At 44.4% G+C, this 16312-nt stretch overlaps 1 protein-coding gene across 1 annotated transcript in view; it reads left to right on the top strand.

Annotated features, from left to right (window-relative positions):
- PCCA (propionyl-CoA carboxylase subunit alpha) overlaps positions 1-16312 on the top strand; it is a 394660-nt gene that overhangs the window by 375688 nt on the left and 2660 nt on the right. The window contains exons 22-23 of the mRNA XM_041731155.1: positions 4354-4494; positions 15893-15970. Coding sequence (XP_041587089.1) covers positions 4354-4494; positions 15893-15970 — 219 coding nt within the window. The remainder of the gene's footprint in view (positions 1-4353; positions 4495-15892; positions 15971-16312) is intronic.

Here is a 16312-nt window from a genome sequence, read left to right as displayed (position 1 = left end):
CCTGGAGATTTTGGTCGATTTGGCTTTGCTGGGCCCAATGCTGAAATAGAGATGCTTGCATGTTACAGGACATCAAACCCTTGCTATGTTTGTCCTCTCGTGTTAATTGTATATCCCACAGAGAACTTAGGAAAGGGAGAAAAAAAAAAGTTGAATTAAGATTCTAATTCTACCTCAGTGTTTTAATTTCTATTTAGTGGGGTTTTTTAAAATACTTTTCCGAACTACCGATGTCTTTAGAGATGAGTCATCTTTTGCAGCTAGTCATTTCTGTCACTTCAAGAACATTGACGAATGCTCTCCAGCTCAGAGTTAGGAAAGCAGACTTTTAGGGGCATATTTGAGTGTTCGCTCTCACTGCCACACTGTGGAAATGCAGGCACAGGTGAATGTTGGAAACCCTTGGGGCTGAAAGGTGGAAAACCTTGAAGAAGAGAGCCTTGTATGTGAAGAAGTGCAGTGCTGGCCACCTTAGTGAGGGTCCATATGTCGCATGTGACCAGTGCTTCAGGATGCTGAGGGAATCAATGTAAAATAATTCCTAGTAAAGTTTATCTTTGACCCTTGGCCAAGATGACCCACAGTTGCCATGCAAAAACACGAACAGTTCATCAGCTGTACATATCCTCATTGTTTTGGAAGAACGACATAGAAACGGAAACCAGAGGTGAACTACTTTAAGAGGAAATCACAAGTGAAAAAATAGGTAAAGCAAACTGGAAGCACTCCTTTTGCAAAGAACCCATAGACCTCTGGGTCATGCAAGTGCAGGCACATGGGATGTGTCAAATTGCTGGTGGATCTAGAGGCCCTAGAGACGCAAGGAGATGCAGAGATGGGCAGCAAGGTGTTTTGTGTGACCACCTGAGTGGAGTTGTGTCCAGAGCGAGAGCTGCCCGGAGCGAGGGCTTCCCTGCCCCTCGGTGGCACATGAGCTGTGTGTATGCATGGCACCGGTCAGCATGCCTGTTCTCAGGGTGTTTTTTGTTAACGGATCTGATCAAAAACATAGATCCTTCCCAAACCCTGACCGCTCCCTCCTCCCCCAACTTCAGCAGCTCTCTGCCCTACACCTTTCCCCCTTTTGTCAGGTTAAGAGCTGCACATCAACTTTTAAAACAATTCCATTGTGTTCCTTTTAATTGTCCATCTCTGGTGGTTTTCTTCCTGGTCCTCTTACATCTGTATGATTGCCTTCTCTTCCTTCTTTCTTTTGAACTTTTTGGGAGAAATTTTCTTGTTAGACATGGTTTTACATTGCAGAAGCCAAGCAATTCATTTGCTTAGAGACCTAAACTGGGGTCATTAGATGGCACCTCTTTCCCTCCCATTATTGTCCAGCTTGGAGTCCTGGAGAGCACCTGTCCTCAGTGCTTATACCATGAGGTGTGTTTTCCAAGAACTTGATCATTCATTCAGCTGCAATTTTTGAGCACCTCCCTAAGCCCACAGTGAGGCTCCATCCATTGATGGACCCACAGCGAGTCTAGTTCAGGACCCAGGACTGAGCGGCTTCTGATCCCTCATGGCCTTGCAGGGTGAGAACCTTCTGGTCTCTTTGAGGATTTACTTCCCTGTCCTGTCAACTAACCTGTAAAATTTTGGACTCCCACCGCTAAAACATCAAGTTTGTGGTTTCAGTGCTTGCAAACAGTAACAACAACAACAACAATTTAAAGTCAAAACCCTCCAGGGAAGTTCTGCAGAACCCACTAGGAATTTTTAAATGCCTGGCATAAAACCCAACTCTGTGCCCTCAGAAGGCATTTTCATGGATTCTCTCAGCTGGTTGGCTGTTCTGCCCGTGCCTCCTCAGAATTCAGAGAAACCAATAAATAGCAGTTCTGATCATAAGCTTTGAAAGCCCTAGTGTACATTCTTAAATGACTTCTTTTCTGGGAGCATCTAGAAGCTTTTATGGTTCTCCCCTGGCAGCTTGTTCTGCAGGGCCCATGTGCTACACTTGCTCGGATGCCACCCGGGCAGGCTGTATGCCACGCTTTGCCAAGCCTGTAGCCAAGACGCAGTTTTAAGAGGCGTGTTTGTGTGGGCGCGCTCAAGGGGTCAGGACAACATCAAAGGTAATCTTAAAAAGAGAACCTTCTTGCTGCCTCCTCTTTTTATATTCAGAAAGGTCTTTTCTTAGCCAACTATTTGCACCGAGGCCTTTCCCGAGGCATTTACCCCGTTGTTATTTTTTCACTTGTGATTACAATAAGTCGCTTATCCCCCAAACAGATTTAAGAACAATAAACAAATACAAAAGGAAAAGGAACATCTCATCAATAACAAAGACTGCATCTAAAGGCGTTGAGTTTTGTGACTCTTTTACATCTCTTTCCAAGCAAAGCAGGAGTCCTACAGAGAAAGGAATTCAAGAGATATGAAAATTATAAAAATAGTAAAAGGATCCAGTTTTAGTCAGGATCTTGTAATTTCTGGGGAGAAATGGAGCTGGGTACAATCTTAGCTCTTTATTTATAATAAGACTTGTTTGTGATATAGCTAAAATTAGTTTTTAAGCCTATCCACTGTGGTGAAATGTGATAAATCATATTATCCTCAGTGTAGAAAGATAGTTTCCCTGAATTCAGACTTCACATTTTGAGGTCAAATGTATGAAAAACAGAGGGAAAAATCTCCATCTGGGTGCTGGCCAGTCACATGGAGCAGCCAAGGGTGCTGGTGGCTGGAGAAGTGACTTTCCCCGTGACTCTCCTCCTGGTGATACTGGATTTGCTTTTCTAAAGCAGATGGAGCACAGATATGAAAACCATGCAATTTGGTACAATTATATTCTCCCTTCTTTTGCTGTCCACCCCCCCATAGTTTAATGAAGGACTTTGAGGTACAATTCATCACTGATAAATAGTCCCTCTGCCCAGAATGTTTATTAGACTGACAGCAGAATGCACTCTCCTTGCTTTTCCATTGCCACTTATGACTCAGATGAATTTTAATAGGAGCAAAAAGCTTTTATTTGCACTGTAATTTCACTTAAGGATCATATCCTTCAGAAACTGGCAGACACTTGTATGTCTTGATTGCAAAACACACACTCAGGAGTAAAGAAACATGCAAAAGATGTTATTATTCAACCTGTCATGGTGGCAAATCTGCTTGGAACCTAGGCCATCAGATCTCCTCCTGGGGCTCTCCCCTACCCCTTTAGAATAGGCCCTGCAAAGAGCAGGCTTAGAGATTTCTGCCATCCCTGTCCAGAATGAAAGGGTGAGTTCTATTTTGTTTTTGCATCCCTGCCATCACAATGCCCACAGGAGGCTTTGAGTTATAGCAGCTTTTTTCGAACAAAATGGGGCTGCCTCCATGCTGCATCTGTCTTACCCCAGGGAGATGTGATCTGGTAGGAATCCAGAAATCTTCAGGTGGTGGTTTCGCCTTCACTGAGTAACACCTCCTCAAACCATTTTAGTTAGGTGGTTTTTTTGTTTTGTTTTGTTTTGTTTTTGATAGACCAAACTGTGGCTCCTATATTTGTCCACAGCGATGGAGGGTTTTTTTTCCTGCTGGACAGAAATTCTCTTTTATTGGAAATGTTTTGTTTGAACTCCCATTAATGCGCCCCTAATTAAGAGCCACCTACAGAAGTTTCCATTGAAATACTTGCTTGTGCATAATGTTTCTTTCAGTGGTTTTAAAATCTGGATATTATTGTTTTTCCTCACAGAAGATAACTCATTCTATTTCGTCTTTACCCTACTTGTCCTTGGGAAAACTACGTCACGTTGTGTCTAAAAAGAAAGCTAATTTTCTCAGGAGTGAATATAACATATTATGTCTCTAGAAAAATTTGAATTTTAAATATTATTTTGCCCAAAAGGAACACAGAAAGCCTTTGTCTTAACTTCTAGGTGGCACAGCCTCCGTGGAGGGGAGTGGGAGGCATGAGACAGCGATCTGCTGCCATCTGCTGGCAGGTGTTCGCAGGCTCACCCCTCTTCCTCAGGCTGACACAGTTCAATCTCGGAAGTCATGTTAATTGGGATAAGTTTGTAAGCGGTGAAGAGAAGACAAGGGACATTCCTACTGTTTATCAAGTTTTGAGCTGCTTCTCAGAGTGATACAGGGTGACCACCGTTTGTCATTAATTAGTTACTGGGGTCGTTCTTATTTCAAGAAGTTTCTTAAATAACTAGCTCACAACATGTGCCAGAAACAGATGAATATGTTCTGTTTCTAACTACAATTATCAAAATCCATTTGACTTCAAAGATGTTATCATTTAAATTTCAAAGCTAAAAACGTATGCCAAATGAGTGCTACATCTGAGGAAAAGTTCTTCATTTAAACTCATTGATGGTTTTCTCTCCCTCTCTTTGCCCTCCCCTTAAGTACCAGGTGCATATCTTAACCAAACTAGCTGCAGAACTGAACAGATATATGCTGGAAAAAATGGCTGAGGACACGAGCAGCATTCTGCGCTCCCCGATGCCTGGCGTGGTGGTGGCCATCTCTGTCAAGCCTGGAGACATGGTAAGGACCGTTCCTGTCTGTGGGGCGGGTGGGCTGAAGCGTGATCCTGCTCTGTGCCCGTCTTGTTTGACTCATGCTGCCCCCAGAGAACAGCAAAATAGCTTTCTTGCCTTCTCTGTCCAACTGTTGCACATTTGAATTGGGTTAGTAACAGTATCTCTTGAATACCTTCCCTCCCAAAGACCTGGGACTGGAATAGAAAGAAGGCCAGATTCATTCTGTTCTTTGGCAAATTTAGTATTTTGGAAGTATTTTATTTAATTTTTAGGTACTTTCTAGCTTTCTGTGCTTTAAGCATCCTTGAAGAACTGATACCAAGAAATAGCCCTTTGGTGAGGAACTTTCTGTATGATTTCTGAAGTAAATGGGAAGGAAAACTAAGGAAAGTTAATCCCATAAACTGTGTAGTACCAGAGCACTTCCGTAACTTGATACATATAATTTGGGATCACAGTTTGAAGCTTTTCATCTTGACCTTGTGACATTAAGGCACAAATCAAAGCTATATTAATATTTCCTCACATGTTCAGTCTCATGATAAACAGGCTATAGACAAATTGATGGGATCCGTGTGTTTCCATAGAGCATGGATAGAAATCTCCACTGATTTGCATCAAAAATAAGAAAACAAAAATGCAACCAGATTTCTAGGGGAAACTTAAAACTAGCAGTTTTACTTATGTGCTGGAAAGTAATGGCCAAACATGATCATTCCATTTTCTATGTCTGGTAAGTCACGGGAGTTTACACATTTTGCTGTAAAGAGTGCATTAAAACTGCCTCTATATTTCTGCATTAACAGAAGTAAAATAATGTTGAGAAAAACTCATGAAGTTGGCATTGGCTTCTAGAAAAATATTTACAATAAATGCATATTAAGGAAAAACAATCAGCTTCAGTTGTTTAAGTGATTAGCCCTGAAATGCTAAGTGAAGTTGGAAAACTGACTTAACAGTTGCTTTTACCTGATGATATGGAAATGGACCTCTACCTGCTTTTTCAGAAAAGCATAGAAGAGGCTCAGTATCTATGAATTGTTACCTTTACTTTAATGGCATTGATATTCCTGGAAGAAAGTACTTGTTAAGACTATCTTAAGAATTTGGGAGAGGGCAGCCTGGGTGGCTCAGTGGGTTAGTGCCACCTTCAGCCCACGGCCTGATCCTGGACACCCGGGATCAAGTCCCATGTCAGGCTCCCTGCATGGTGCCTGCTTCTCCCTCTGCCTGTGTCTCTGCCTCTCTCTCTGTGTCTCTCATGAATAAATAAATAAATAAATCTAAAAAAAAGAATTTGGGAGAAATGATACATAGAAATTACATATATGCATTTTCATTCTAAAGGGTTAGGATCATAAGATGATAGCCTGTTGGCCTTGACATTAAGAATACCTACAGCGAGATGTCAAATCACTATGTTATATGCCTGAAACTAATGTAATCTTATGTGTTAACTCTACTCAAATAAAAAATCTTGTAAAAATGCCTACATATGGGGCACCTGGGTGGCTTGGTTGAGTGGTAGACTCTTGGTTTTGGCTCCGGTCATGGTCTTCAAGTGATGAGATGGAGCCCAGCTTCCAGGTCAGGTCCTCGCTCAGCAGGGAGTCTGCCAGAGGCTCCTCTCCCTCTCCCTATACCCCTCCTCCTGTGTGTGTGTGCATGCATGCACATTCCCTAAAATAGATAAATCTTTTAAGGAAATGCCTACCCTCATACAGTGCATTATCAGAGCAGTCAGTGGAATCTTCTAGCAACTAGAAATGTAGGTTTGTAAACAACATGGTGATTATTTTGTTTGTTTTCATTTTTCTTAGCTTTCTGTAGAAGCTACATAGGCTGCCATTCTGAGCTTGTCAATCCCGATTGTGTAGTTTTCATTATAAAATCATATTTGCACTTAAAAAAAAATAAGCGTGTAACTGAAATCCTTACTTTTCCAACACCTAAGTTGAAACCTGAAGGGTGGGCAGGAGGGGGCACTAGCTTCCCTCTGGCACCAGCCTCCCTCGTACCTCTCTTGGGGCAGAGAACTGGGAGGGAGCTTGCAGCCTCCTTGTTTCCTAGGAGGAACTAGTCTAGCATCTTCTAGTCTAGCATCTCCAAGACACTGGGAGGGTTTAGTCTTCCTACTTTCCATTTCCTGGCTAATAATTTTATGTGGGAAAGCAAGGCATTTAGTAAATTGGGACAATGTGGTATTAGTTGTTGGTTCTTTGGGATAGCTCAAATATTGAAAACCACCACCCATAATTAAATGTGGGTATTCGAGAAGGGTTTAATTTGAAAACTAATTGTTCAAAATATGTTTCTGTGTAGTAATGGGACCTCTATTTTATGTAGTCCTTTCAAGTCAGATATGGGTGAATTGGCTCCTAAAATCTGTGTCGCTCACCTTAACTTAGATGCAAGTGCTCTCCGCTGCCAGCCTCAGCTGGTCGGGGAACTTGCGCTTTCTTCTTTCCACTGCCCACACCTCTTGGCCCCTGCACAACTTCCTTTCTTATTCTGTGCCATTGCGCTTTGGTAAAACAATGTTTTCTCTTGAGTTACTATTTGTGAAAAGTCTCCCCAAACCGCTAATACCTTCACCACATGCAGAGGGTGGGGACGGGGAGCAGGGGTTCATCGCAGACTCTTTACAGCAACTTGTACAATGAAATCTGCTTTGTGTAATTAAAACACAAAAAACTTTCCTTTGCCCAAAGGCACAGCACTGACTTGAGGCCATTATGAGAAATAATACTTGTAACTTTTAAGTTTTGTGGTTTGAAATTATTTTAGCACTGTGGGGCATGTTGTGTTGTTCTAGTACTAGCAATAGCTGAGCCAAAGTTCTGCTTTTATCAGTAGAAAGATAATGGAATCAATCATCTCTGTGTGTTTTCAAGGAAAAATAGGACCTAAGAAATAAGTAGGGTCCTACAACTATTCTTATTCTTTGAATTTTTTAATAGATTAAATTCCAGGTATCTGTAATTTTTATATTTAGGTTGACTAAAACTTGACAGATCTTAGAATGGTGGGCCTGGCAGTAATGTGTTTCACAAAAGCACCACATAAGTAATAAATAATAAATCTGCTTTGTGAAGTAAACAATCTTAGCAGAGTTAAAAAACAAACAAAAAAACACCTTAGGATGAAATGATATGGGGTGGTTGTTCAGAAGTAATACATGCACTCAGCTGCCTGTGGGAAGGTCTTTCCCCTCTCTGAGCACAGAAGCTGTGTGGGGTTTTTTTCTTTTTTTTTTTTTTTTTTTGGATTCACACAGCAAAAGTTTCTAAAATCTTTCAATGTCTTTTACATAGTGTTTGACATTAAATGTGGCAGTAAAACCATCTTTTTAAACAATTGTATGATAGCCTTTTTGAACATGTGTGTGGGGGGGGTGGATTCTGGTCAATAAAGCCAAATGCATACAAGCAAACAGCCCAATAACAAAGTAGGAGTTGATTATGGAAACTCAGGAGTTACACATTTAATTCAGAAAATAGTTGATAGAATGACTTCTTTTTTTAAAGATTTATTCATTCATTCATTCATTCATTCATTCATTCATTCATTCGAGACACAGAGAGGCAGAGGGAGAAGCAGGCTCCATGCAGGGAGCCTGATGTGGGACTTGATCCCGGGTCTCCAGGATCAGGCCCTGGGCTGAAGGCGGCGCTAAACCACTGAGCCACCCGGGCTGCCCCGATAGAATGACTTTGATACGCCTTTAGTCCGCTAGGTTTTTTTGTTTGTTTTGTTTTATAATCCACCCTCTGAAAATACTTTCACAACTGATTTTTCATTTCAGTTAGAAAAATACCTATTTTTATTTAGCACCATCATAAACTGAGGGCACTTTAAACAAAGACAACATTTCTTATAACTTGTTTTAATTTTTAAAATGTCTACCTTTATAGTATTCTTGAACAAAAATATTAAAAACACATATTTTCTCAATAATGGCAGAGTGTACTTGCCAGCTTTAGGCTGAGAGCTGCTGAAATGTCACACAGTTTCCATTTTGACTCTGAAGTGTAAAATAAAGTCATTAGGGGAACAGTTGTTTTGTTAGCCCTTTGATATCAGAAACAAAGCAAAAAATAAAAATAAGGCAACCCAAGGGGAGATTTTAACTGTTGCAATGAATCGAGATTTCTTCTGAGTTAGGTTCCAGTTCAGCAGACATCTCAGATTTGTATCTGAAATATCCAAACCATCCAAAAAAGAAGAAGAAGAAGAAGAAGAAGAAGAAGAAGAAATATCCAAACCATTTTAATCCAGTAACAATTGAGACATGAACCAGAAGCCGGCTGTGTCTCCTTTTACGTATCTTTCTTTCATAATTATCACTTTGTGACTTATTTGCGAGACCAGATCAAAGAATAGATTGGCAGTAAGTACCTTTTGCTGCTTTTCTTGCCACATGGCTTGTTCCATATTAGTAAGACAGGCTTGGGAGTATTTTTGTGTGGCCAAGATGGGGAAGATCCATGTGTAATGGAGCTTGGCCTTTAGCAGAAGGGAAAGTAGGTGGTTGGGACTTTGGTTCTCCTGCACAGCGTCTTGGGCAAAGAATGATATATTGTAAAGTGCATCAGTGAGAACATAAAATTTGTCATCATTAATGGGAGTACCACCCAGATTTTGCCCTGATTTTTTCCCTCCTTGCCTGTGCTCCTTCAGGGGATCTAGGGGAAGTCTCCCAAGCAGCTAGATGGCCACTGATAACTAGGCACAAGTGTGCTGTTTCAGAGCATGGTGTTCACATCTTTGCCCCAAAATCATCTATAATTGAGCCTACAGCTGATCTTGGGGAAACTGCAAATAAATTTGGCAGGAGACCGGTGATTTTCCAGTCTTGAAGAAACAGATTTGAAGGCCTCCTCCTTTGCTCTTAGGTATTCTAGATGAGGAGCATTGGAATGGGCCCTCTTGACAAGTTTGTTTGGCAGTGGCTTCTGTACCTCGTGCGGCCCAGTATCCACGTCTGCATCTTTTCCTTGTAGAGGACCTGGCCTGACAGATTGATTTTTCAACTTCAAATTACAAAATATTGCAAACAAAGTTGCAGAGAATGATACAAGTACTCATACGCTCTCTGCTCAGTTTTACCAGTTTTGCTTCCCGAGGTACTTAACAATAAAATGTAGCTTATACTGTGAAACTACCCTGGGGCTCTCCCTAATCAGATTCCTTCTTCAGAGGTGATGGCTACTCTTATTTTGGCCTTTTTGTCCTTTCCAGATAACATTAATTTTTCAATGTTAGGGTTAATTTTTGTTGGAGGTAGCAATTTGAGAATTTTAAAAATCTAATTTAATTATCCAGTATAAGATAAAATATTTTTACAGATCAAGCAATAAATTGTTTTAGGTGAGTCTTCTGCAAGTTTGGTATTTGATTTTATTTTTCAAGAAATGATCTACTTGGGGTTAGAGGCTATGTTATCTTGGTTTTAACCATTTTCATAGATGGCAGTTTGTAACCTTACCGAGATTCAGAAGATCTTTTTTCACCCTTTTGCTTAAAAAAACAAAAACCAAAAACCACATCAAGTCCCTGAGTACTTTAAAACAATGTCCTTCACAGAGGTGGAGGATCCAGATTGATTTCTTCAGATACTGTAAGTTCTCTAATTAGGGGCTCTGGCTCCAGTTCCCAGCAAATTTAGAGGGCGAGAGGGAGAAATGGTTTCCATTTTAAGGAAACGGGACCTGTTTTGTATTGGCCATGACTCTGTATTTGCTCCCTGCTTGGTTGCCCACTGCATGGAGTCAGGGAGGCTGCCAGGGCAGCAGGGGAGCGGGGCCAGGGAGGAGCAGGCAGGGAGAGTGGGGGGGGCCAGGGTGGGGAAGGGGCAGGCAGGGACCCGGAGTGTCCGGTGAGCCCGCCACCGCACCCCCCCCCCCCCCGCCCCGCCCCAGCCAGCAGCTTCAGTGGATGCGTCACTCCTCATTGCATGTGCCCTTCCCAGTGAGTCAGGCAGCTTGCGCACAAACTCATGGCAGGAGGCCTCAGACTGCAGATAAGGGGTTTGGTGGCATTTCTGTCACCTGCCTCCTCTTTCTTTGTAATTTGATGTTGGTTCCTTCCATCACTGCTTAAATAGTAGACAGTCTCCCGGGGTCTTCCTCCCTCCCCCTTTACATGACGATGTTGGGACGCGAATGCACATTTCTTCTTGGAAAATATCAGGGGATATTTACCAGCCTATCTTCCGAGCTCAGAAAGAGGAAGTTATTATAATCAGATTCTAGCAGTGCCTTTTAACCAAATCTGAGAGGCCTTTATCTTGTGGCTGTTAACTGCGTCTTTCTTCAGATCTAAGGGCCATAAAATGCATTGCATTCAGGCACCTGTGTTCTAAGTAGAACAGCCTTTAAAATGTAATTGAAGGATTTTCACTTTTGTAGAGTCGTCGGCAGGGTTGATATTGATCCACACTTTCAGGGGCCCATGCAGCAGAAGGGGAGACTGCAGCGGGCCGGTAAGCCCTCCGAGCCTTCTGTCTAATTTGGCAGAAAAACACAGAATGTAGGACAACAAAAGAAGGCTCCTTTTCCGTAAAAATTCTTGCCTCCCACCCACCCCTCTTCCCCAAAAAAGGGACTTAATTTTTCAGCTGCACACAGTGATTTGGTGCTCACTCTTGCATTGAAACAGTTGCTGTCTGAACAGGCAGGAAACAGTTTTCTTTTAATTGCTGAAATCATTCGGAAGTGCTTCATGCCCTGCTTTTCTATACAGCAGATGCTGTGCATTAATTGGCCTGCGTAGAAGTGACCCAGGGTTCCTTGCAGCGGGGCCCAATTTTAGGCAGAGGGTTTAAATAGCTTATTTATTATTTTGTATAATCTGGCGTACATTATGTACGTCCGCACGTGTCGTATTTCATGGTCTGCAATTTCTAATGTCATATGGGTTTCAAAACCTGTGTTTCTCTGGTAATGTAATAGCAGCAGGTAAGCTCAAAATACCATCCATCAGGAGCTAATTTTTTATCCAGATACCACAATGACTGATGAACCTGTCTTTTGTGTGAACGTTTAGCACAGTAGAAAGCCATATGCCACTGGCACCGTTTCCTGTACATTCTTTACAGTTGCTGGAGAGTAGGCTTCGGGCGGGGGTGGGGGGAGCGCTCCCTGACATTATGTCCTCCTTCCTCCACTTAAAGGATAACTCCTTTAAAACAGCCCTGGTCTTGGACGACAAAAGAGGGTAGGGGCCATCTTCGAGGAAATCCGACTCCCATACTCATTTTCTTGATCAGAAATAGGACTGCACACTCTTAATAGGGAACCTTGTCTTGTTACTCCCCGTCTGTTCAAAACAGACCTTCGCCCGTTAGAAGGGCCTCCCCTGTGTGGGAAGAGCACAGCTGTTACTGTAAACCTCATCCCATCACTGTATCACCCCCATTTTGTGGCTCTGAAGGATGAAATTGAGAAATGGAATACTGTGCAGTCAGCCTTTACATCTCCAATTTTAGGCCTTTGCCATCATTTTCATGCTTTTATTCCAAATCAAATAACATTAGTGGGCTACACCATCTTCTGATAAATGTCTGCTCTCGAGCACAGCTTTCAAGTCTGGACTTTTGGGGGCTTCCTTTTATGTTTGGTGGAGGTCTTTTTTCCCCCCCTTTCTCTGCTCATCCTCTCTCCGCACTTTCTTTGAGCTTTCTTCGGCATTTGCAGTCTGAACGATACAAGTTGCCAAACGTGTCCTGGTCTTAGTGTGCTTTCCAAGAGGGACATGTGCAGGAGAAGGTTCTGTGCCTTTTCATCTTTGGGGAAGGAGTGAAGCAAACTGGTAGAAGGATATTGGGGGCTTTAATCAGAAATAAGAAGGGTTTTAAATCATTAGCACAACAAAGCATACTATAAGCTTGAAGATAAAAGTCTCTGGGGGAAAGAGTCCTCTGAAAATAAATGGAACTTGATAGATTTCCATATCATTTATAACTTCCCTTAATTACACTTGGAAGACTTGCCAGTAAAACTGGAAAATTGGCAGCCTAGATCCATTAGAGTCATTTTGCCGACCATGGCAAGCAGCTGGCTTTACTGGATTTTATTTCCCATCACTCACAATTAATCATCAGCTGGAGATGTCTGAAACTCTTCAGCACAGAGCACTGCTCCCTGACATTCAGGCCTCCTAAACATACTAAAATCTGCTGAGTAAATGGGCCGGGTTTTCTGTCCAGCTTACTCATTTTGGAGTGAGGCAGGCCCTTGCTTAATGAGTGCGCCCTGATAATCGGATGCGAATGTGAACCTTGACCCCACGTCAAAGGAGAAGATGCAATAAACCGGATGAAAGATACAGGACTGGGGCCTCCAAACTTTACACCAATTAGACGGGCAGCAGAGAAGTCCCATCAGGTTGACTAGGTTTATCGAAAAGACTGGCGAGGCTTGTGACCATTTTGTAAGCCCAACGTCAGAGACCTCTTGTCACAATCAGTGAGTCTTTGTCAGATGATGCACAAAAGTGTTAGAGAAGTGTGCGCACAAACCCTTCAGAGGCTGTGCCCTCACACAGGAGCTGTCCGAGCGCTCCCTGCCCATGCGAGCACCTGGGGAAATGCGGAGGGTGTCCCCGTGCAGGGGAGGCTCTGGGATCTAGGGGGCATGGGTGGGGGAGAGGTGGGCAGGGGGACGTCTTGGGGGCAGCAAGCCCCACGTAGCTCCTCTGGCTGCAAATATGGAGGGATGAAATAGTGTGAATTTAGATCAACTCCGTGTGTGCGTAACACAATTCTGCTGACCAAGACGTTCCTCACTATTTTGTGGGGTCCCAAGGAACAACCTCCAAGAGTTTTCTCTTTTAAGGATCAGTGAGTGAAAACAGACTACAAAACCCATTGCCTAAGTAGGCAGAGAGGGAGAAACAAATTACTTAAAGTTCCATCCAGAACTAAGTAGAAATGGAGAACTGCAGACCAAGGGAGGTGACAGGAGGGGACAGCAGGCCCGGGTTGCAAGGATTGGATATGGATTCAGGGCAGTGCTGCCGGTCGGGCCCCTGTAAATCCAGAGGCACTTTCTTTGAAGTCAGAATTTTAATTAAATTGCCAGAATCACACAACAAAAAAAGTACTGTAACTTTGGGACTTTCCCACCTCTCTTGATTATCTCTAAATGAGAGGTTTTGTTTTTCTGAGTAGTGTGATTGGGGACCTGCCACTTGTGTCACCTGGAGGGCACCTCTTTGCAAATCATGCAGGGTACAGCACCCAGAGCCAGCCAGGAAGGATGGTCAGAGGGCAGCAGGCCCTGATCTAAGCACCACCATGGCCCAGGCCCCACTGCCCTTCAGCGTGGGCCCTTTGGCATCCTCGTCAGATTGGTCTGTGCCCCCTTGGTATGACCACTGGAAATCCCCTGGGTTCCTATGTGCATTAACCATGAATTCACTTAGTTGAAGATCCCATAAAGGACCAGTGGGGGGCGCTCTATGTGGCCTGCAGATTCTGGGGGGTGGGCCAAGCAGCTGAGAGGGATCACACCTGCTGCAGAGGGGGCTAGTTTGTGCCCTTCACCCCAGAAGCCCGCTGGGCCGAGGATGGGGAGACGGGAGCCTCTGAGCAAGCCCTGGGCTCTTTGATGACAGTAGAGGAAGCCCAACTGGGTGGAGGCTGGGGGGCAAGCTCACCTGGGTCCCCGCTGTGGGCACTCATCCACCCCATGAAGGAAAGAGCTACCAGAACCCAGATGTGAAGAGCTGATTACTAATTTGGGGGGAGAATTTCCATTCTGTTTTGTTGAGTTTCAGATCCATTTCCAGAAATCCACTGGGACCTGACTGGGACGTTGCCTCCTGGAGGTCAGCCCAGGCTCCCCAGCCTCTGTGAGATGGTACTATGGGTCCACCGGAGTTTTATGGGTGGAGCTAAGTGGCAGGTGCTACCCTGGGGGACTTGGCCTTCTCTTGTCTCACGGGGTCCCTGCCTGCCTCTGAAGAGTAAAAAAAAAAGCCCTGAAATGAGGACTGGAGGGGGTAGCTGTGCTGCCACCCTGCCTGCCGTCCCTCTGCCTTGTGAAGAGCAGCCCTCGAGTGTGGATTCTTCACTCTCTATGGAATGCAGATGCCAGGGGAAAATGAATCAAAACAGGCAGTGAGCACAGCGCTTCAAAGCCCAGCTCCCTAGCACAGCGTCTCTATCCTGTGCCAGCATCGAGCCTTTGGCATCCCCTCTCTTCCTAGATTTCTGTGCCAGGAAAAGGCAGCCCACCACCTGATCAGCAGAGGAAAGGAAGGCACAGGGCGCAAGCAGTCCCAACTGCCAGCAAGACAGCTTGTGCCGCGCAGGGGGCCGGAGGGGGAGCTCGGGGATCATCTGGGGATTTCAGGAAAGAATATTCTCTGGGCACTCCTGCGACCCTGAGCCAGCATAGCCGCAGTGGTGTGTGTCTAGGAGCTCCACACTGGGATGCCCACCAGCACCCCAAAACAGCCAGCCAGTTGCCCTGGGAAACTCAGCTTTACCATTTCAAGAACTGGGAGGCCCTTCTCACAAGGATAGGAGAAAAATTCGGCCCGGGTCCATGGTGCTTACCCATCTGGGGCAGCAGAAAGAGGATTCGTAGAGTGGCTTTTGGTCACAACTGCCTCCTGGGTTGAAGTCCTAGGCTTAGCCAGGGGGCTCATTCTCAGACTCCCCTGGCTTGCCTCCTGCCCCCACCCCCCTCCAAGGAAAGGCAGGTAGAGCTTGAGCCCACGCTTGTGGGGCTACGGGTCTCTATGCAAGCACTGGGTGCAGCTGGAGAAAGCATTCCCTGTGCTGGAAGACACCTTCCAGGAGCCAGCCCATTGTTCCTGGGCATGTCTTGCTGAGGTTAAGACAGTGGTCCCCCGGCTGGCCATGGTTCCCAGCTCCCCAGGACTAAGGACAGAAACACTCCATGTTTCGGTGACAGCTTTGCTGAGATAAAATTCACATCCAGGATGGCTCAGCCCCTCACAGTGTACACTTAGTGGTTCTTTTCGATTCCTGGAGTCACTCGTGCGACCATCATCACAGGTAATCTAGAACACCCCCCCCTCCCACAAGAAACCCTGTGTCCATCAGCAATGGCTCCCCTCTTCTTCCCAGCCCCTAGAAACCACAAATCTTCCAGTCTGTAGAGATGTGCCAAGTCTGGACGTTTCACATAAGAGGAGAATGTCCCATTTTTGCCATGTCTTGGTGGTGCCTGATGAAGATCGAGGGAATGGTCCTTCTCTGCTGTCCCCCAAAGATTCACTTGGAACATAAAATATTAGAGGTCATTGCTGCTGCTTTGGTAACATTTCTGAGCATGTGACAAAGAATCTCTTGATGGCTTCACTCCTGAGTGTTGCTGCAAAACTAGAATGGTTTTAAAATTTGTCTTTTTTCCTATTCGTTTTTCCAGGTAGCAGAAGGTCAGGAAATTTGTGTGATTGAAGCCATGAAAATGCAGAACAGTATGACAGCTGGGAAAACTGGCAAGGTATGTCCCCAAGTTCCCACCAGCCCTCACCGCTCTGTGACAGGAAGCAGAACTTGCACCTTTGGTCAGGCCTGGAAGGGACCGTGGGGGTGACCACTGCCAACTCCTGCCCCTGCAGTCCAGGACATTAAGATGGGGAGGTCTGTCTGAGGTGCAGGTAGTCAAAGAACAATTCTTCTTCACCTTAATGTCTTTCAAATTAAGGGGTCTTTAATTTTTAATGTTTACATCTGTCTTGGAGGCAGTTAGTGATCTGAGACTTACATGACACAGCAGGAAGTGGTTTTAGAGATGCAAGAATTAATGTTAACTCTTCAAGATAATTTCTCCACAAAGAGAACA

This window comes from Vulpes lagopus, chromosome 16 (genome assembly GCF_018345385.1).
Source record: "Vulpes lagopus strain Blue_001 chromosome 16, ASM1834538v1, whole genome shotgun sequence".
NCBI classification, from domain to species: Eukaryota; Metazoa; Chordata; class Mammalia; order Carnivora; family Canidae; genus Vulpes; species Vulpes lagopus.
This window is presented reverse-complemented; position numbering and strand designations above follow the sequence as displayed.